Source organism: Sturnira hondurensis, unplaced genomic scaffold, assembly GCF_014824575.4.
Source record: "Sturnira hondurensis isolate 20B ecotype Veracruz unplaced genomic scaffold, ASM1482457v3 Scaffold0010128, whole genome shotgun sequence".
Taxonomy (NCBI): domain Eukaryota; kingdom Metazoa; phylum Chordata; class Mammalia; order Chiroptera; family Phyllostomidae; genus Sturnira; species Sturnira hondurensis.
In genome coordinates this window covers 4,212,683-4,236,143 of record NW_028082759.1, presented here as the reverse complement: position 1 = coordinate 4,236,143, position 23,461 = coordinate 4,212,683, and the positions used below count along the sequence as shown (strand labels likewise).

The window sequence follows — 23,461 nt, the reverse complement described above, 5'->3', positions numbered from 1 at the left end:
ATAAACAGTATCTAGCAAAATTTGTGAATTTGGAGGGGGTATACATTGCTCTTCTCTAACACCCTCTGCACACGCCCCCTTTTCCATTCTTTATTACCCAGTTCAGCCTTCACGTTTCCATTGGATATTCTTGGAGTAAAAGATATTTTTCTTTGAGCCAAAACATTAAAGCCATTCAAGCAGCCATGCCAGGTGCCCTGTATATGTGCCCCTTAGCACATGGGGTTCCCTATAGCTTCTAATATACAGGATCTGGCAGAAATAACACCCCCTTTTTATTACAAACTCTTTTACTACAAAATCATAAGCATGCAATTCTGTAAGATAATATCACACCCAAGCACCCCATGTGACATTTTAGGTGAAATGTTCATATTAAAACTCTAAATTATTACACCCATATTATTTCCTTACCAACCACACTGAAGTAGGCATTATTTCTGCCAGGCCCTGTAATCCCCTGTATTACATTTTTCTGTATTCCCTGTGAGATTGTAAGGTCACTAAGAGCAAGATTCTGTTTCTCCTATAGACCATTATAGCCCCAGAGTCTGGCACAGACCTAAAAACAAGGTGGGTATTCAATAAATATTTGTTAAATGAATAAAAAGATGTAAATAAAAATGCTGAGCTTTCCTCTGTATGATATAAGAAACAGAATATGCAAATTTTCTTTAGCTCCCTCCTATTACAATTCATAAACAGGCATTGGTGACAATATTTAAGACAAAGGCTTTAGGTTCAATTAAAAGAAATACTTGATGAATTTAAGTTGAAGAAGAATGAAAGTACTGAAATTAATAGATTGTCCCTATATTTGAATAACTTCTGTATATGCATATAGATTTTAAAACATCATATGCATAAATTAGCCAGGTGGGTTATAAGTTAGAATCCTATGACCTTAATATTCAAGAAATTTATTGACAAGTCATTGACATATTGCACAAAACACATTCTCTTTCTATCAAGTAGCAAACACTAGATTGAACTAAAACCTCTGTAAAAATTTTAAATAAATACTAAGTGGCAAAACAAAGGCATATGAGTAAATTTATTAACAATAGTTAAAGTCAAAAAGTCTAATGTCAAAGAGAAGTGTATAATTACACAAACATTGTAATTTTTCACCTGTTTCAATAACAACTTTTTCAAGATTTTAATTTTATTTATTTTTAGAGAGAGAGGAAGAGAGGGAGAAAGACAGAGAGAGAAACATCTATTGGTTACCTCTTACATGACCCCAACTGAGGACCTGGGCTGCAAACCAGGCCTGTGCCCTGAGTGGGAATCAAACCAGTGACCTTTGGATTCACAGGCTGGAGCTCAATCCACTGAGCCACACCAACCAGGACTCAGTAACAATTTCTGAAACTAACCAAATCTACCAAGAAGTCCTTAACTGAAGACAAAACCAACTTAAATCAAATCTATCTGTTTAAAAATATCTACCTCCAAGATATATAAGACATAATCTAGGAATGACTATATAACGATTATATAGTATAAAGAATGACCTTAAAAAACTGGGACTTACTTTCATAACTCATATAAGAATCAATCATATTACATGGGTGCCACATTTTATAGACAGTGTATTATTAAAAATGATTCCTATAATATTGTAGTATTACATTTAATTCAACATACATTATATTAATTTTATGCAGTATTTTTATTACTTTTATACACCTGCACCAAGAATTTTAAGCCTAATCTACTGAAAAATTCAATATTACATAATGCTCTGAAGTATATATTTCACAATGTAGTAAAGCACTACGAATAAAATGTGTGGACACAATAGCTTTTCATTATTTCAAAAATTCTGCATTGTTTGAAACTGTGTTATACTGTGTTCATATCATCCCAGTTCAAATCTGCATAGAGCAGAGCCATGTCCTGGGGGGCAAGTAGGACTGAGAGTGGGAAGTCAATCGGAACTTCGAAGTGTGAAGAGCACTTAATTAAAAAAGGCTAAAAACTTTTGAGGTGCCCTTTGGTACACATAACCTCTATCGTGTAGCCAGAAAAGTCTTCTTAGCCCTCAGACTAATACCCCTGAAACATTTTTGCTCTTTCCAAACTGGGAAGATGCTAGAGCTGATTTTTCCTTAAAATAAAAGAGAAATTTAAAAAGATGACAGAACAGGTACATACCAGCTTCTGCATCACTCCAGTCCTTCCCCCTTAAGTCCTACTACCTCTTCTGCCCATTTTTACTGTGAAACTCAGGTTTCCCTACCCACAGAAACTTCTAGAATAAATTACCCATGAATGCAGAGAGGGCCTGTAATTATGGTTAAAATAAACAAACCCCTCCCATACCTACCCACCCTCTGCTGAACCTGGACACAGGTAAACCCATCTGAAGCCCCAAGTCAGTCTCCAAATCTTTCATGCCCCGCCAGAAACCTGCATACCACCTGCCTCTATAATCTTTACCCAGAAACCTGCACACCACCTGCCTCTATAATCTTTACCCACTCCTAGACTCAAACTTCATGCCACATCCTATTTCCTGACCGTCTTACATACAGCCTCAAATACACCTTCCAAAAAACAGGATCCAATATTTTCAATTATGATCATGTTGCTGCCAAAATTAGGTTAAGAATATAATCAAAATGTAAGCAAATGCTAAGGAAAGCCAACTCTAATCTTATCTTCTTGGTGCATTTGAAAATGTATAGTCTCTCAGCAAAACTCACATACTTGCCTTGAAAAATCTAACACTCTACATGGACTATGTGGGTATTCATGTTTCTGAAGAAAATTATTATAATCTGCTTTAAACTACTTCAACACATCTCATTTTTAAAGTGTACATAAGGTATACATCAAAACCCAGTGCACATGTTAAATTAAATTTCTAGTTCTAAATAGGAATTAAACTGGCAATTTTCATATTAAAAAAGAGGAGGATTAATTATTCACTGATTTCTTTTTTAATATTTTAAGTTATATATTTTTAAAGTACACCTTTACTAGGTAAAAGCTCAAAACACTGGTGTGATTTTAAATTTTTTGATATAAAATTTTAAAATTGTATAAAAATTGCTTGGATTTACCACATCATTTAAAAATTAGCAGTGCTTCTAAAATACAATATTGAAACTGTGCCACCTGTGGCATTTAATATGTATTTCTTATACACAATATAAACTTATTTCTTATATACAATATAAACTATTTACTTCACTTTATTTGAAAAATTATATAAATATCTCATGCTTTCAGACAAGGTAATTATAATAGCCAAAGATATTATATTGATGATAGACTTCAAATGTAAATTAAATTATTTATGATCTTTTCCCTGTGCAATAAGAAACCAGAACCATAAAATTTTACTAGCTACTTAAATCAGTTTCCAGATTTAAATTGTTTTTAAACCCTTGGTTCCTAATTCCCTGATAATGCCAAATTTGGCAGAAAACTTCAAAAGAGCATCAATGAAAATCATAAATTAGTCATGTGTTGGCATGAAAGAAATGAGCAAAGGTATTATTAGAGGCCTCTTGATTAAAATATAGAATGAAATAAAAGCGTGAAATCTGGTTAAAAATAAAGCACAAATAAGAAAACAAGCGATTTTTTATTTCCCTTTTGACTAAGGCTTTATTGTATCTGACGATAATTTTACCAGTGGTCTCCCCAAATGCCCTCACGCTGGGATGCCTGAAGTTAAAACTTTCATTTACAGCATCTAACAGGAAAATTTCTAATGGAAATTTTCCATAAGCTTTCACGCAAAAAAATTATTAAACTTCCATTATGTCCATCTGTCTTTCTACTTTCATCTCTTTTTTTGTAAAGCAAGTTAGTGAAGAACAGTGCTCTACTCATTCTTAAAAGTAAGCAGGTTACACTCTTACTCTCTCTGCAAAGAAGGTGGGCAGTCCATCCCTAGACCTGTACAAGCAAACCAGCTGGTTGTACCACCCAAGCCCCTGATGGTTCAAATTTTTAAGAGATTTTACTAATCTGGGCCAAAACACAAAGAACAAGACCAAGCAAACATATCAATATTAGAACTCATTAGTCACAATGCAAATTTACAAATAAAATTGGGTTAGTATTAGGAGACCACACACAAATTACAATACCTGCGTTTTAGTGCATTCCTTTGAGCCAAAATGAAATGAGTGCCATAAAGGAGGAAAGGAAAAGATGAACATTATCAGACATGCTACAGTATATCTGCCAAAAGGAAGATAATGTTAAAATTAGGTTACGTATGACCTACAGAATTGGCTGTATGTATAATGTCTAGTATGTTCTCTGGCCATGCACTTGAAATGCACTTGCAACCATTTAAAACCACCTGTGAAGTCTGATCATGCATCCTTACAATAAAGTTTTCAATCTCAATCACACCCTGCTAGGGGTCTTTTAGAGACAAATACTTCTGCTAAGAAAATATGACTTAAAGCTAATGAATTTTTTTATCAAATTATTTTTATTCTCTGGTATCATATATACAAAACTGATTTCCTAAGTTAAAATCCTATATTTAAGGTAAAAGAATAAGTATTATTATAGAAATATAATTAAAGCAAAATCTGCACAAAAAACATTACAGTATTTTCATTTAAGCCATGTTGTTGCCAATCTGAACTCACTTAAGTAAAATTAACACCAACACGTCACATGTTAGTAAACCAGTTCATGACCCACTGGCAATCAAGTTAAACTTGTCATCCTAGTCCTGAACTGTCCTTAACAAAAGTACCTGTTGATCCGGTAACATCTATTTTTTAAAACACTTAAAAAAGATAATCTCGTAATAACAACAACAACAAAAAAACACTGCACATTTTAAAAACACTGGATGAAAGGAGGGGAGTTATACAAGGAAAGTGACGGAAGCATTCCGTAAAAGGATGAAAACACGGGAATGGAGACAATCCCCCAAATATATGTTATAATATAAAATTAAACTATCAGCTCTAACACTAAATTTTAACTAATGGACATTCCCACTAACTACCTTAGTATGGATTCTGATTTGGAAGTCTTTTTGTTGTTGTTTTGGCTTGAAAAAATAACTCTAATGCTGAAAGAATATTATCAATATTAGTACTTGCCTAAAATGGCATAATATATTATACTATTAATATGGACAACCATTTTTAATCTATATCTCCTTCTTCCATGATGTTACAGTAACACTAAAAATACTACCTTCTTTTATAGACAATGGTAACAAAAAAACCTTTCACAGTTTTTTAAAAATATATATACCAGTCTCTCCAACCGACAAACAAAGCTGTCTTTATGATGAGCAAAATGCAACCCTTTCCAAATGAGCTCAGTGAAAGGGTTTAACTTTAGAGTTCGTGTTAAATTTAAGTAGCGCATGGGCAGTGAGAGAAGGAGGAGGGCGGCTGGTGATCCAAAAAGTGCGTAAATACTCCACACAAAGAGCTCTCACACATAGAACATATGGAGCATAGGGATAAAACACATCGCTTAAAGTTTAAAAAATTCAATATACAATTTTATGTCTATATACCTTTTCCCATGCCTTTTGCATTTATACTTATTTGAAAAACGAAAGAGAAAGATAGGTTAGAAAAACAAATGTGAACTGTAAAGAAGTTGACATTTACCTATTTTTATTCTTTCTTATTTTTATTTTAATATTAATGTCACATATAATGAATACTCCATTAAGGAATTACATGTACAGATGGAGCATCTTTGGTGATACTACGACATATGTAAGAATTCCAGCTACTCTCTTTTTGAAAGTAGAAATCCTCAAGTATGTTTGTAACTCTCTTGGATTGGCCATCAAGAAAAATACGGCATAGTATAAGCAAGCAGAAAGAAAGGAAGGTAAATAAACAAAATAAAGTTTTAAAGCTGAATCTATTGAGAGCTACTATAAATCGTTTATCTGTGTCTTGATTTCCTCAAACATAAAAAGTAATTTCAACATCAAATATTTATGAATAAATGACAATGAAGAAATTTAAGAGGATCTTTGAACCTATTTGAAATACAGTGTTCAGCAAAAATAATTTTATTACAAAATCTTTTTTTTTAAAACATAACCATAAGCGTGTCATTCTGTAACAATATCACACTCAAGCACACCATGTGACATTTTAGGTGAAATGTTCAAATTAAAACCATAAATTATTCACCCATATTATTAGCCTAGCCACCTCACTCAAGCAGGTTGGCCCCTGTATTTCAGACCATCTTAACACTCGAATTTTTAAAAGCATCATTTCAAATTGAGCTTATCTCAGTTTATCAGATTAAAAACAAAAAAATTCCCAGAAAATATTCTCAGACTAGTATAAAATAATATTTAATGTTTACATAGCTACTTTTTTAGTAAAAACCAGGCATGATACCAGTCATTGGGATGGATGGGGGGAGGCTAAAATTTTAGATTAAGACCTTAAAATATCCCAGTTACAATTGTATACACTGATCACAAAGCTGATCTTCAGAGAACATTTTAAGAAATAAAAGGGCTAAACAATCTTTTGATACCTTATTTCAATGCTCTATTTCAAACTATTCATATTATGTATATTTTCAGCAAAATCTGCAATTCGAGTGAGTATATCATAGAATTATTCATCAAAAATAAAAATTTAAACATCTTTTTTACAAAATTCCCCTCAAAAGCTGAAGATAAATAAAAATGTCATATTTTTAAAACTTACCGTGTGATAGCCTCGAGGCAAAGGTGGTTTGCCCACAGGATATGGATCCACCGTGTCAATAATTGTTTGTCTTTCACCTTTCTGGTTAATTTTCCTAAATCTCCTTCGAGACTGTCGATGAGAAGCTTGACGCTGAAAATATTCTTCATTTTCATCCATATAGTCCACCTGATTTTAAAAAAGCCAAAATAAATCATTCCTTCAAAAACAACATTCCATAGTAAGATTAAATGCAGAATAAAACTTACAGATAGTCCACATGCATTCATTTTGCAAAGACAACTGTAGCCAAACTATCTAAACAGACTTTTAAGTGTTTTGGAACTTCTCTGGAACTAATTGGTTTTGAGTAACTTTTCTTTTATGAAGAGGCATTTTCAGTTCCACTTAGGACAATATGGGTAATTCTCGAATGTTCTGTAGTTTCAAAGGAAGGGATATTTTCAGCAGTCTTTGTGCTGATTTAGTAGTGAAAGAACTCACCGGATACATTACCAAACGTTTTGAAAGACTGCTCCATTGCCGATTAAAGCACAAAAACACGGATGCATATGAGTAAATTTGTAAAAAATCCCCCAATCCAAATGACTTAAATAGCACTGCCAGCCAAATGGCTTTGGTAGCTCATCAACGGGTTTCCCTTCCACTTTCATTATGGAGAGTCAGTTTCTTTTTTTTATAAATAGCAGTATTTTAATAATTCCTCATTTCAAACATTTTAGAAACTCTGGAATGGACTAATAGAGAATTAACTCACATGATGCTGATCCTCATTGTACTGACACAATGAAATGTGACTGCTCACTATAGGGGCATATTTAGATGCTAAAACTATTCTCACACTGGCAACCCTGGTAGTATGTATCATATCAGCAAGTATAAAATTCTCAAGGAATGTTGAAGATCAAAAAGCCTTCAAAGGAACCCCAAAATTGCACTAACAGAGGCCAAAATCTCTAGGAAATATCTAAAGTCTTTTAAGACCTATTGCACCCTGGTTGGTGTGGCTCAGTGGATTGAACACCGGCCTGCAAACCATAAGGGTTGCCGGATCGATTCCCATCGGGGCACATGCCTGGGTTGTGGGCCAGGTCCCCAGTTGGGGATGGGTGCGAAGCAACCACACAGTGATGTTTCTCTCCCTCTCTCCCTCCCTGTCTCTAAAAAGTAATTAATTAATTAATTAATTAATTTTTTTAAAAAAGACCTGTTGCAGCAAGGCTCTATTTATCTGCCTACATTTTTCCAAACTTAAATCTTTAGTCACTACCATAACACTTTCTCAATCGAGAGTAAATTTTGTGAAATTTTACCAAAATTTTTCACTAGCTTACATGAGGAAGTTCTCGTTTTTGATGAAATTCCTCCCCTGTGTCATAGGGAAAAACCCTATTGTCTTCTCTAAAACTAGACTGGTACTCTACCAAATACTTTATTAAATATGAATTAAAAGCTTCCACCATCATCTGTATTAGGCCACCATTCATTTTATAGTGCTTCATTACAAAAGGATGCTTGATGAGGACTAACATGAACATTGTACCAACTGAATGTCTACACTGGAGTTCCTTCCATCCCATCTTATATTCACTGCTGATTTTTTAAAAAGCATACATATTATCCTATCTTAAAATAACTTTTATGTAATAAAGAAGGATGTCATGGGTTTTATAAAAAGCACCAAAAATGTTGCTAATATCCGTTTTAACATTTTTATGTGTATGTCTTATCTAAATACAGTTTTGAAATCACAAATTCAGTTAAAAAGAGAAAGATCACAACAGAATGTTTAACCAGTAAACTAGTTCTCCAATTTCCTTCCAATTAGTTAAAAGAACTGAAGTGATTTCCTTATAATTATTGCCTGAATACATACATGTCACTGTGACTCATTTTAAGTATCTCACTCATTGCAATCAATATTTGGGGAGCTAAAATCCTGCAATTCAAAGATTCTCCCCAAATTTCAATTACATTGTATCATCATAGATCGATTCACAAAGTTCAAGCACCGAAGACGTAGGTACTTGCCCCCTTTACTTTTTAAAAGATTTTTAAAATATATTTTTAGAGAGAGGAGAAGGGAGAGTGAAAGAGAGGGAGAGAAACATCAGTGCATGACAGATACATTGATAGGTTGCCTCTTGCACACCCCCAACTGGGGACCTGGCCTGCAACCCAGGCATATGCCCTGACTGGGAATCAAACTGGCAACCCTTTGGTTTACAGGCCGGCACTCAATCCACTGAGCTACATCAGCCAGGGAGGTACTTTGTTCTTTATTTAATTGAATCCTGTAAATAATTATAATGATTATGAACTCAAATTTATAATAAAATTTATAAAATAAATGTATACAAATTTATGAAATATATAATATACTATTATAAGTAGTTTGTGAAACTGCTTTTATTTTATAAGTTTTGCGGGGGAAGAAAAATGTCTCCATGGGAATATTCTTACCACGATCATTTCAGAAGGCTCCAAAACAATGCATTCACAGCCACGCCTAAAACTTCCTGCAGAACGCTTACCAAAACTAGAAAAAAAAGATTAAAAAAATACAAATTGTGAATTAAGCCAACTTTCAAGATTAATAAAAATAAAAACTAAAATCAACTATAAGAAATACACATTGGAGAAAGATTATCTTTAATCATTATTTACACAGAATACAAGGAACCATACAAACCGTCATATTTCAGACATACATATTTCTGGAAAATTCCAGCACAATGTTTTCAAATTAATAATGTAAGTAAAGGAGAACCAGTATGAATATGTTTTGTGTTCGGTGGCTTTAAATTATTCCATTAGGTGCAGCTTTACAATATTCCAATAGGGATGGGCATTGAATCAATGGCAAACTATAAAAATCTAAAGAAAATATAAAGTGCATGTAATTCTCTTCTATAACTTAAGTGGCTTAAGCTAAAATTTCTTTCAAATAAAAAGTGTATTTACTTTTCTGAATTTTCAAATCAATTTATGCTAAAATGTTCAGGGAAAAGATGTTCAACTTAAGACTTTTTTTCCTGAGCTATCAAGTGATTAAGTAGACATGCATACTAAATGCCCCCTGGCCCTAGAAACTTCGCACCAGTGTACTCAGATATAGCACCTTTGCCCTATCTGTGAGAACTCCCATCTTAACACCAGAGCGGATTCCTTCTCTCTGACACAGCTGTATGACAACTAGAACCATGAGGAGAAAATCACGGCCAAGCTAGGTAATCCTGCCTTGCACTCTACTATTGCACCTCCCATCCCTGCCCATTTACTCCTTCCAAAACCCTCCCTTCCCTCCAGTCAACACTTTAGTAAGCTTTTTTTTTTTAAACATCAATGTGTACATGCCCCACCAGGGACCTGGGCCTGCAACCCAGGCATGTGCCCTGACTGGGAATTGAACCAGTAACCCTTTGGTTCACAGGCCCAGCAATCAATCCACTAAGCCACACCAGCCAGGTCTTTAATAACCATTTTTAAGAAGCTATCTTTGAGAAAAATGAGAAAAAATTTCTTCCAAAGAAATATTTTATCAATTTTTCCAAGTTAATTAGACATTTTGTGTGACTCCTGTTGATATTCCTGTTTTGTTTATAATACTCTTTATAAATGGTGCTATACAATGTATCAAACTTCATAGTGAAAAAGTCATGTCAGATGAAGAGAACAGGAAAGCCAGTACTACTTCACTGTATCACTGTGATCTCTAGCAAACCAACTTGACCATTCTCAAGGTCTACCCTAGCCTAACCACTATCGGGTTAGACAAATGTGTGAGACAACAGTATTTACATGTAATAAAGAATAAAGTTGGACTCTCACCTCTCACTATAAACAAAAATTAACTCAAGATGAAATCATTCATATAAATAAAAGAGCCAAAACCACAAAACCCTTAGGAAAAAAAACAGAGATGAATACTCGTGACCTTAGATTTAGCAATGGACGCTTGCGTATAACACCGAAAGCAAAAACAGGTAAACCAGACTTCACCAAACTTAAAAACTTCTGTGCATCAAAAGAACATCAAGAAACTGAAAAGACAATCTAGAGAATGGAAGAAAATATTTGCAAATCATATATCTAAGGAGGGTTTAATGTCCAGAATATATAAAGAACTCCCAGAATTCAACAACAAAAAGACAAGCAACCCAGTTAAAAACTGGGGAAAGGTCTTGAATAAGACGATACCAAACTAGCAAATAAAAACTTGAAAAGTTTCATAGAAACAGACTCACAGATGCAGAGAACAGACTGGCGGTTGCCACAGAGAAGGTGAGTTGGGGGCTGGGTGAAAAAGGTAAAGGAATCAGGAAACACTAATTAGTATGTAGAAAACAGTAATGGAGATGTAAAGTACAACACGGGAAATACAGTCAAAAATACTGTTATCATGATGTATAGTACCACGTAGGTACTGGAAATATTGGGCGGGATCACTCTGTAAGGTATATAATTGTTGAATATAAAGTTCTATTGAATATAAACTGTAGTTGAAAATTAAAATAAAAAAAATACGAGAAGTTGTTCAACATCCTTAGTCATTAGGGAAAAGCAAATCAAAGTCACAATGAAATACTATTTCACGTCTGATACTAAAGGTAAACGAGCCACTAGGATGACTATCAATTAAAAAATAATAATAACCAGCGATGAAGAGAATGCAAAGAACTTGGAACCTTTGTCCTTTGCTGGTGGGAACATAAAATGGTGCAGTCACCGTGGAAAACACCTCGACACTTCCCCTTAAAGTTAAACACAGAACTGCCGTAAGATCCATCAATTCCACTGCTAGATGAGTACTGGAAACAGGAATTCAGACACCTGCACACCAATGTGCACTGCAGCCTATCCACAACACCCCAAACGTGGCAACAGCAGAAGGGCCCACCGACATGCTACGCTCTGGGTGAGCCCTGAAAGCACCCTGCAAAGTGCAATAAGCCGGTCGCAAAAGGACAAATTTGGTATGATTATAGTCATATGAAATATCTAGACTGGGCAAGTTCATAAAGAAAGACAGTAGATTAGAGGTTACCAGGAGTTGGAGGAATACTTAATGGTTAGACAGTTTCTGTTTGGAGTTACAGAACTTCAGTTTGGGAAACAGGCAGTGGTGACAGTTGCCCAGCAGTGTGACTGTGATTAACACATTGAATTACATACTGAAAATGGTTAACGTGGCATGTTTTATGTTTTGTATGTATGTGTGTATAATACATATTTAACAACAAGTTTTTAAAAGTCTTATATGACCAACTTAGCAACAGAATTTTTGTTTGTCTCAATGGCTCTAGGTTTGTCAAATTTTCAGGACTTGAGGAAGAAAAAGTTGAAACTCTACTTTGATCTAAGAACAACAAACCTTTAGGGACAAAGGAAGACTTAAGTTGGTGACCGAACTATACCATGGATAAACTGGGAAGCAAGCTCTTTCTACATTAATTAAGCATTGAGGTAATAGAAGTTGTAGTTCAAAGGAAAACTAGAAAGAGATGAGAAAAGGTAAATAAGTATTATCGAAATATTTTAAATCAGAGTTCTTAACACAGACAATTATACCTATATTTTCCTTTCATCCAGCATTAATCCCATTTTAATTCTACCCTTGACCATGAATCAGAGGCCACCCCCACCACTCCATCTCTACATATGTACCGGGAGACAGAGAAAATTTTGCTTCCACTTCCAAATAATCATTGGACCCATTATACAATCAACATAAACTCTGTAGTCAATACAGAGCTTATAAAAAATCTCACTAAATATAGTTCCTAGTCTTAGTTTGCAGTCTGAGGAAGATGCGTACAAAAGAAGCTTTGATAACAGGCAGTACAGTAAGCATCATGAGATTAATAAAACTATCATATTTCCTCCTGCAAGTGTGTCACAAAACCAAAACGAATTTACAGAATTCCAGAACTGAAAAAAATCATATTGTAAAGGGCACTGCAGAATTTTTTCCTTCAATCTCTCACCTGAAAGTATGACATAATCTGACGTGCTACAGAGTACCTGAAATATTTTGGAGTTAGAAAAAGGCATCCAGTGATTGCAGTATGTACAACGTATACCATCCTACTCTTCCCACGAGAACTGCCCCTCCAGTTCAGCGCTCATTGTACAGCTGGAGAAACCCGGCTAACCTACCCGAAAGTCGGTTAACACAGATGCCCGAAATACCAAGCTCTGTTACTGACCTCTCCCACTCTCTTACTTTCTGTTCTAGACTTTACCCACGTTCAATAATGTAAACTCTAGTCTTAGAAGCTTAGCGTTCATTCATGGGGAATAGTTCCTGGGCCTCTTCGTGAACACTGCTATAGCACACCACCCTCGCCCAGAAAGCATCGGCCCGACGGGCAGGAGGAGAGCTCTTTTGGAGGGTGCATTCTCAGAGGCTGGCGGGGCTCACTCACTAGCTAGTTGAGTGGAAAACACAAATCAGCTTTTGTAACTCAGAGGTGATTCAAATTCGGAAAATTATAAATGACCGCCAAGAGCCTGAGGGTTACCCTGGAATAGTCAAAGACCTGGATGTCGATTCTACAAAACTGAGCCTGGCTGGACGGCTGCTGCCAGGACTTCACCCAGCACATCAGTTTCTTTGGCGTGACACTCACAACACCACGTACCAAGATAAACACAGATATTTTTAAAATCTAAACACATTAATTTTTTAAGTGAAATAGTAAAGAAAGAGAATTTAAGATAACGTGACATAGCCTATTTTTCAACCTTGAATTAAAGTACTTTTACAAATTAATCGCAGTCTTCTGGTAGTTCCAATCTTTCTATGTGTACATACATAACTGGGTACACTGTTCAAGACACAAATATGAATACATATACATGAATAACTATCTTTCAAAAACAAGCAAGATGTAGGTAACTGCCATCAATGAGACTTGGCCTAAATATTTAAAAACCTGTTAGCCCTTTCTATACTAAATACCAGCCTTTCCTAAAAGTCTACCAAATCAGAGAGAAAGAGATCGGGAGAGTCATAAAGGCATGGTATATTATTTTTAAAGAATGCTGACAGTCTTCTGGTTCTAAAAAAATTATACTGTGAATTTTTAATTTATAGCATAAAAATAATACTATATACAATATAGTATATAGTATTATTTTTAATTAATACTGCATACTATAAAATTTTAATTATTATAGTCTATATTTTAAATCTTTCTAAACTGTTCTGTGTAAATACACTGTACAGCCTGGGCTTCAAGTATACAACTTCAGAATGTCCTTATAATCTTACATTAAACAACCAAAGATGATGACTCAGTGATGCAGATTCACTTTGGGTCCATCTATTGGTTCTCTGAGATATTTCAAAAAAAAAACCCCAAACCTCATAGCAAATGACTAATGAAAAGATCATTTGCAGCATAACAAGCAGATTATTCCTAAATGCTCCTATATCCTTAGTACAACTAATTCAGGAATGGTGCTTCCAAAAACAGTTTAACAATCCAGAGTTTCACTCCTGTTAAATTAAACGTTTGCTAAACTTTAGGACAGTACAAATTAAGAACTACAAGTTGTTCTTAAAATTGAAATAAAGTGAGCTCAATATTTTTACAAGCACAAAATTGAATGGACTTTATAATACCAAAAATATGCAGAAAAAAAAATTACTAAAAGCAACTTGTCTTCTCCGTAATGCAAAATCGAGGGGGGAAAATGAATAGGCTGGGAAACTTTCTTTCAAGTTCAGGAGACACAACAAGAAGGGGAAAATGTCTGAGAATATAAAGTCTTACCTAGTTTTCATAAATACCCACAGGTAATGCCACACCAGGCAGGGTGTCGCGGGCTCTTAAGGCCATCACATTCTAAGCTCCGTGACCACATTTTCCCCACCCAAGCTGACTCAACAGCACTTTCCACCAATGTGACTCTCCACGAAAGGCAGCTGTGGAGCACAGAAGCCTCTTCTATCTGCGTCCCTAAAACTGCCCTTTGTATGGGCCTCCACATTCCTGTTGTACGTCAGAACTGCCCGGTGGAATGCAATGCCTCGGTACTGGAATGTAAACGTATTCATGTCAGACTAGACCCTGTGGGGGAACACACAGCAACCCAACAGAGATTATGTTGCCAGGCGGGCCTAACGTACAGGGTTAAATGTGGACTACCCGAAGATACAACAAATTTTTCACACGTTCCTTTCTAGAAAAAGATAAGCAGTTACTAAATTTCACTTTCCCCCTTTAAAACCTGAATGACTGGAATTATGCTCCTAAACCAAAAATCTATATATGTATTTTGGACTTACAAAAATATTCGCACAATGTCTTTAGAGAGCAGAAGAGCAATTAACTTTAAGGGGGAAAAAACTAACAAGAAATTGCTGATGCCACCAGTTCATTCTCAGAAATCAGTGGAATACACAGGAATACATTTTAACAGAAGTATAAGAAGAAAGTGGTTTGAGAGACTTAACTTAAAAATGCATTTAATCTTTTTAAATATTTTATCCTCACTCCTCAGTTCAAAAAGAACAAAAAAGAAAGTAACAGCTTTTTAAAACAAAAAGCACGCACACCCCAAGCACACATCCACGCTGCTGCGTGCAAATTACAACCGGTTTAGAAAGCATGGCCTGTAACAGGATCACATTTCAGTAGTAACAACTTGGGAAAACTAAGCACACACTTACACATCCCTAAATGTCTTTCACGGTTCATTCAGAGACATTCTAACCATCATCACCCTGCACAAATTAACAGAGGTTTGTCCCTCTGCACAGTGCTTCTCAATGTTTAACCTCTGCTTATAAAAATGGAGCACAGGAAAAAAAAAATGACAAGCCAAGACCTCACAGCTGTATTTTTCCCTTCTCTGTTCATTTCTCTGTATGTAGACTGTTGTCTATTTAACTACAGAAGTACTAAACAGTCGCTATTTCCGCTGTTGACCATTTTGAATTCTTTAAAAAGGAAATCTAACCTGCACTGTCTTCAATAGCATCTTTGAAGCCCTGGGAGCAGCCATGGCACTGCCACCTCCTAGGAGAGGAGCTCTTTTCTCTGCAGCAGTGAGCTCTCCCCATTTCCCAGGGTGCCTTCTCTCAGTGAGGCCACGCGGCTGGAGCCAGCGCGGGGAGCCAACATTCCTTCTGCCGGCTAATTTCCTGCTTCGATGACCCACCCGCCCCTCCGGGCTGCAGTTCTGTGTTCCGCATGTTGCATGGGCACTGTTTCCGCATACCAGCCTCATGACCTCAGCGGCTGCCTGACAGACGCTCTTTATCAATTTCTGTTCATTCATTATCTACTCTCTCTACTCTCTTGTAAGTCAAGGGCAAGTAGGAAAATCTGCAATGTCTGCTCTCTTAGGAGTCTGCAAGGTCAAAAGCTTAGATGGGCTCAGCGGTGCAATCTTGTTATTAAGATTTACCCAAGCTGTACAACACATGTTGCTTGCCACAAAAGGAATGCTGCATTGTATACCTGGCTTGAGGGATTACCGTGGAAAAGAACCGGCATAAATTTAAATCAAAACAGCATGTGAAAAGTTGAAAGAGGCTGCTTTTCCTCTTGTTTTGCCCTTCAACAGTTAAAAGGTGGATCTTACCTCAGCTGTGCTGGGGGGAAGAGAGCAAGCAGTTTTTCTCTCTTGCCACAGTCTAAACCGGCAAAGGACAGGGGAGTGATGATGACTCCACTTTGGTAGTGTCTATGGCCTCGTGACCAAACTGCTGGAGAACAGCTCAGCTAAACTGATCTGCTGCTACCAGTCCACACAGTGGCACAGCCAGGTCTCTGCTGATCACAGTGCTTTGTACACAGATGGCAGCAGCTCGGTGTGTATAAAAGTTGTGGTCCTCCACAGCATTCCCATGTAGCATGTAGACACACGCCTCTCCCAACATGCCTTTGTTAAATGTTCACACTTCATTGTGCACAGCTCGCCACATATGTGTTCAAGAGGCAAGGAAGCTCAGCTCTACAACGTTATCTAAAAGTGACCTTATTTTTATAAAATTCATTTAAGAGGTAAAATAAACAATTACCTTAAGAAATAACCACACTGATCCACATAATTTGTCAACGAGAAAAATGGTAGATGAATTCAATCAAAGAAATGGCTGTGGTTGGCCTAAACCAAAAAAAAACCTGAGTCGACCTAAAGAACCAAGTGAGATCTCGGGAATGCCAACCAAACGCCCGATATTTGTCAGTTTTATATGAGTAGCACCAAAGCCCAGGCACCAGCCTCCCTAAAACCAGACTCAGACCATAACGGAAGTTGAAATAATCAGCATGTCTCTGTGAGAGAGAACCTGGATAACACTTCAGGCCACTTGGACAATGCTGCATTTATAACTTTTGAAAATTTAAAAAAAAAAGCCACATTTCTGAGAAAGGAAAAACAAAAACTCTCACATATATGCAATTTCTTACAAAGATATCAATTAATAAAATGCCAGTTTATGTAGAGCACTGAATGAAATGTGAACATTTTTCATGAGCCACACTTATCTTGTTTCATTTTGTTCTGTAGGTAATTTTTCCTTCTAATTCTACTAATAAGTAACACTGGCAATATTGTTTAACCTCTGTTTCAAATGTTCCCTTACAGATACACTGAGATAGCCTTACTACTTATCACCAAAAATAAAATACTTATGAATAAAGATAATAAAGGATGTGCAAGACTTGTGCACTAAAACTACAAAGCAGTACTGACCTTGAAACAAAAAATTATATGAGACTTAAGCAAATTATGAGATACACTATATTCATGGTTTGGAGGGCTCAATGTTGTTAGGATAGCAAGCCTTCCCAAAATGATCTATAAATTCGGTGCAATTCCAATAAAATCCTAACAACATTTGACACTACCAAGCTGATTTTAAAATTTACGTGGAAAGGCAAAGACATAGAAAAGCTAAAACAATTTTGATAAAGAAAACAGATGGGGTCCTGGATGGTGTGGCTCAGTGGACTGAGCACCGGCTTGTGAACCGAAGGGTCGCCACCGGTTGGATTTCTAGTCAGGACACGTATCTGGGTTGCAAGCCAGGTCCCTGGGAGAGGGCACATGAGAAGCAACCACACACTGACGTTTCTTTTCCTCTCTTTCCCTCCTCCTCTGTCTAAAAATAAATAAATAAAATCTTTTTTAACAAAAGAACACAGATGGAGATTGAACTACAGAATCTCAAAATTTATTGTAAGACAACACAAACGAAGACAGTGTGAATTGGTATGACATGTGCATCAATTTAAAACATAGGAGATTTCAAAAATAGACACCAACAACTACGGTCAACTGATTTTGAAGAAATGTGCCAAGGTACATGAATGAAAAAATATTTTTTCTGATTAATGGTCCTGGAACAGCTAAGTATCTGTATGGAAAATTATAAACCTCAACCTTTACCTTATCCCATACAGAAAAATCAAAGCAAAGTGAATCTCATAGCTAAATGGAAAAGCTAAAACTACTAATATTCTAGAACAAAAACATGAGAAAACCTTTACGACATCAGGATAAGAAAAGATTTCTTTAAAAGGACACCAAAAGTACCATCTATACAAGACAACATTAACAAATGGACATCATTAAGACGCAAAGTTTTTGCTTTTAAAAGGCATAATTAAGGAAAAGGTGAAGAGAGATCCAAGATGGCGGAATAGGTGGAAGTTACTCTCATCTCTTCCCAGGACCAAACTGTACAACTAAAATATAGTACAATCAACCTGAATAACCAACTGAAGACAAGCTGAACAAAAGTCTGATAACCAAGTATTTACAGAAGTCACACAGAGACTGGTAGGAAGGGTGGAGACGAAAAGGGTTGTTGGCCCCACACCAACGTGTGGCAATTGACATTGAGAATCGGAGAGGATATCTCAGCTGCAAGGTCCCCCCTAAGAGGTATGACATCTCAACCCCACACCAGACTCCCCAGCCCAGGGTACCTGGCCAAAGAAGAGGAGCCCACACAACAGTTGGCTGTTATAAGATAACATTCTGTCCACTAGTGAGAGATCGAATATGCTAGAAACCCAAGCACCCTCTTAATGGATCAGCACACAAAACCTCATTTGCACCCACTCACTCTGGACTCCAGTGGAGGGAGACAGCTCTGAGCAGACTGGACGCGTCTGGGAGAGACCAGGTTGCGTGGCTCTGTGGAGAGCTGAAGACTCAGCCCCCAGGGTCCCTGTGCTGAGTCCCTCTCCCACACTGCACACAGAAGCCACGATTTTGGGCTTGAGCACAGCCCCCAACACAGCATCAGCCTTGGGGGGGATGCAGTAGCCCAACCCCCCTCCCTGCTCTCCCACCATGTCAAGCTCACATCCCTGGGCCATTGGAGCAAAGGTGCAGATGACTCACAAGTGCTGTCCCAGACTGAGGTGTGTTGCTCTGGGGCAGGTGGCACCCTCGCCCCTCCCCCAGCACCTGACTGTAAGCTGTAATTGAATTTAAAAAAAATAAAAATGAAAAAAATCAAGAGAAAAAGCAAGCCACAGATTGGAAGGAAATGTCTGCACAATATAGCCAACAAAGGAACTGTAACCAGAAAACAAAGAACACTTACAAGTCAATCCAATTTCTTTACTGAGCAAAACTCATTTTTTAAAATGTGTTGTAAATGGGTGAAGTAATGTTTCACCCAAAACAATATATGAATGGCCCATTAAGCATTTAAAAAATTCCCCATAACACTGTGTTCAGAGAAGTAATAATAAAACCACAGTGTGCTTACCACCACTTATCTACTAGAGTGGTGAAAATTAAAACGCTGACAATATCAAGTGTTGACAAAGGTGTGGAACAACCAGAACCCTCAGAATCTGCTGGGGGCGGGGGGTGTGGTGCTGAAAATGTTACAGCCACTAAGGAAATCAGTTTGGCACTTTCTTAGCAACACCACTCCAAGGTATTTACTTATTCAAGAGGTAATGAAAAGACATGTCCACGTAAAAAGACAGGTGATCTTGAATGTTCACAGAAACCAAAATTTTTAAAAAACCAAACCATTATTTTCAAATTAATGTTTTATAAAATATGAATACTACATTGTTTATAATATTCAATAGGACTTATGACATCTACCTTCTACTTACACACTGCGTGACTTGCTCAAAATAGGCCATGAGATAATTCTGCACAGGGATGGTCAGTGAAGTACAATTTTAGTGTCTGTCCTCAGAAGCATCTCTTTTTTTGCTTCTGCGTTCTCCTTATTTACCTACCACTCCACCCTAACCTACCATAACCCCAACATTCTTCAGGGGATTCGATGCCTGCATCATCTCTCCACATGCCCTGTATCTCTCCTCATCTGTCAGAGTATGCACTACAATATGCCTAATCCAACACATTCATTTAAACGTCCAGCTACCCATCCTCTTCAGATTTGGTGATAGCTGTCAAAGCATCTTTCCACCAGACACCCATGTTTCAAGCATGGGGACCATCTTTTACTCTGTATTCGCCTTTGTCTCTAACTTCCGTCACTATGTTCCATCAATTAATCCTTCTAAATTACTCCCCCGTGTGACCTGTTAGCTTCTATTTCTGTGAAAATACTACTCAGGCCCCTAGCCTTGGCACACCAAAGCAATTTTGATAGTGTACCTGTCTCTGGCTGACGTTGACCAAATCTTCCAGGACCCTCTCATTCTACGGACCTTAAAACTTCCACGGTTCTATATCAGTTTCATAGTCATTATACCAGGCTCTCACTTCCAATCTCAAGGACCACCTGCTGCTCATAAGCTTTGAAAATGAGAGTGTAAGGTCCAATCCAGACTGCAGTGAACAAAAGCAATCTCTAAAGACCGGGACTCAGTATTTTGCCCATCCGGAGGCCAGGTGAATCTAGTAACTAGCTCAGTTTGGAAACCTCTGTCTCAGTCAATCATCTTTCAGAGTCTTGCCCACGCTGTCTTCTAACGATTTTCACTGTAAACGCCAGAACTCAGACACAGTGTCTTTTTCTGCTTACTGTTCTACAAGCGCATCCTTAGAAAAATTAAAACTCCTACTTCCGGGGCTTGAGTAACTACCAGGCAGCACTTTGCTACTATATTTGAAAGACTAAAATTACATCACACTCTGACATCGACAATCAATGGAGAAAAATCTCCTCTTTAGCTACAATGATGACTGTGTACACAAAACTAACTAGATATAAAAATTTCCTTTAAGTTCACTTACATGGGGTAATGACTATAAAATCTAAAGACCCTATTCACAGAAACGCCTCACTGTGTTCCCAAAATTATATTAAAATTCAAGATCAAGTAACAGAGTGGTAAACTGAAATGGCCTCAATATTCTTAATAACCATTATTTATTACTTTATACCATGTAATCCATCATTCCAGAAGAAGACCTCTGAGATATATATACACATATAAATCCTAGAATATATATGATTTAGACCAATGAAATAAATTACTCTAAACCTAAAGTTTTCCTATTTGAAAAACTGAATTAAGTATAAATACTTAATGATGGTTTTCTAAATTCACCTTAATGAAGCAAAAATTAATTATTACTTATTTATTTTCATTTTATTTTTTCTTTTGTTTTTAATTGAATTTACTGGTGTGACACTGGTTCATAAAATGATATAGGTTTCAAGTGTGTAATTGTATAATACATCATCTGTGTATTGTATTGTGTGTTCACCCCCCCAAAAAAAATTTTTTTAAATAAGAAGTGTTTGAAAGATTTTGATCACAGGCTTAATTTTTTTAATTATATAAAAGTGTTTAATTAAGAGATAACAAAGTTATCTTTTTTAGGTTAAAAACCTCTTTTTCAATTGCAGCTTACATTCAGTATCATTTTGTATTCGTTTCAGGTGTACAGCACGGTGCCTGCTTCACTAAGTGTCCCCCAACACCCTCAGTGCCCAGCCAGCACCACAGAGAGTTATCAATATTCCTGACTGCACTCCCCACACTTCACTTCACATGCCCGGGACGACTCTGTGACTACCAGTCGTACTTCTCAGTCCTGCACCCTGTTCACAGAGCCCCCTGCCCCTCCCCACTGGAGCCACCAGGCTGCTCTCTGTGTCTATGAGCCTGATTCTATTTTGTGTGTTTCTATTTTTCTCCAGGTTCCACACATAAGTTAAATCTATGTGTCCATCTCTGAGTATAACCGTTATGTCTACTGAAACTAATGCACTAAGCAGTTCAGAGCTATAAAAAATAAAGTAAGCCATCAATAAAACATAAAGTAAAAAGTATCCTGATCCTGAAAAATCTGACTAAAAAAATTTAGGCAAATGTAAAACTAAGAAAATAGTTATTTAATGTTTATGTAGATCTATATAATACACAAATGTCAATGTGAGAAATTGTTTTTTATATAACCCCTCTGAAACCATAAATGTGCAGCAAAAGTAAGAAATATCTAGAGAAACCAATAATTTTTAATGCTTTGGGCTTATAGTTCACATTTTAATCAGTAACTAATATTACATGTATAGTTTTAAAATCTATATTATATTTAAATTCTAACACAAACTGATATCATATCTAAGCTATTACTTCACATTATATGTTTCAACTGTTTTATTATTCAGTATTATTCTTAAACAATTTTCAGTACATCCAAAAAATAAGGTTGGATAGATAACACAGAATACACTTATTTTAACATGCAAATATATAATTTTGTTGGCTTTAACATAGATTCAATTATATATAAATATATTTATATTATTTATATAAGTGTGTATGTGCATGTATATAAAATGTAATTCATGATAAAAATAACATAGAGGGTTCCCTGAACTATGACTAATGATACATTTCAGTTTTATACAGACGTCCCAACTTCACCAAGCATAACGCATTTCCACATCGGTCTCTCTCGACAACATCCTCCCTCTTGTTAGTTTGTTAGCACTCCCAATACTGAAAAGACCCTCCTTTAAACAAAAACAAACTTAGTTGCTATATATGTAAGAGACTTCAAATTCATAAGGTAAAACAGTAACGCACACACTCCTCCGACCTCCCTCTACCCCCAAACGACTGTGGCACAAACAAGGGTTGTGAATTTCTTCACACCTAGCGGCAGATAAACAATTCAAACATTTTACCGAGGAACACAATATTGTATTTCACTGATGGACACACATCAGACTTTAAAACCTTTATGAAAGATAATAACCTTTACTTCTGTGAGAGGAATCCAAACATCACTGCAAAGAAGGAGTTCCAGGGTGAACTCACTCATTTACACCAAGGATCATAAATAGCAAATTCCCTGATCGAACACCTCAGACCTTGGATGACCTGTGATATCACGCCAACTATACACACAAAAACAGCAAAGTCCTTTTCTAGAAGGCTACTTACTTTGTTAAGGCCCTACAACAGCCAGCATTCCAAGGACTAGGAAAGCTTGCATTTACGTCCAGCACATCTGTGAACTTGTAGTTATAGCAACCAAATTCCCAACTTGATCCAGCAATTGAACTCTCTCTCCAGAGAACAGTTTCGTTCTGTGCATCAGGTATCACATCAGAATATGATTTAAAAGGGGTAGGGGTGGCCTAAAAAATGCTAAAATCACGTTCGCTTTCCAGGATGAAAAGCTTTCAACTGTTTCGTACTGAAGCTGAAAGCACAATGAATCCCTGGAGGAGGAACATTTCAGTATATCCCATTTTTTTCATTTACGTATTTTACTCTATTCCTTTATTAGAGAGTGATCGTGTCTCAAATGTAACACAGAATATACTAACATCAACTGCAACAAAA

The 23,461-nt window shown here is 36.5% G+C and overlaps 1 protein-coding gene across 8 annotated transcripts in view; it reads right to left on the bottom strand.

Moving 5' to 3' along the window:
* The window catches only part of RAPGEF2 (Rap guanine nucleotide exchange factor 2), a 219,966-nt gene that overhangs the window by 101,107 nt on the left and 95,398 nt on the right, over nucleotides 1-23,461 (bottom strand). For 6 of the 8 annotated variants that reach the window (XM_037058302.1, XM_037058305.1, XM_037058307.1 and 3 more), the window contains exons 5-7: nucleotides 9,153-9,228; nucleotides 6,690-6,857; nucleotides 4,110-4,127 (exon numbers count right to left, since the gene is read on the bottom strand). In XM_037058302.1, coding sequence (XP_036914197.1) covers nucleotides 4,110-4,127; nucleotides 6,690-6,857; nucleotides 9,153-9,228 — 262 coding nt within the window. The remainder of the gene's footprint in view (nucleotides 1-4,109; nucleotides 4,128-6,689; nucleotides 6,858-9,152; nucleotides 9,229-23,461) is intronic. The other 2 variants (XM_037058303.1, XM_037058308.1) reach the window with 1 other exon arrangement.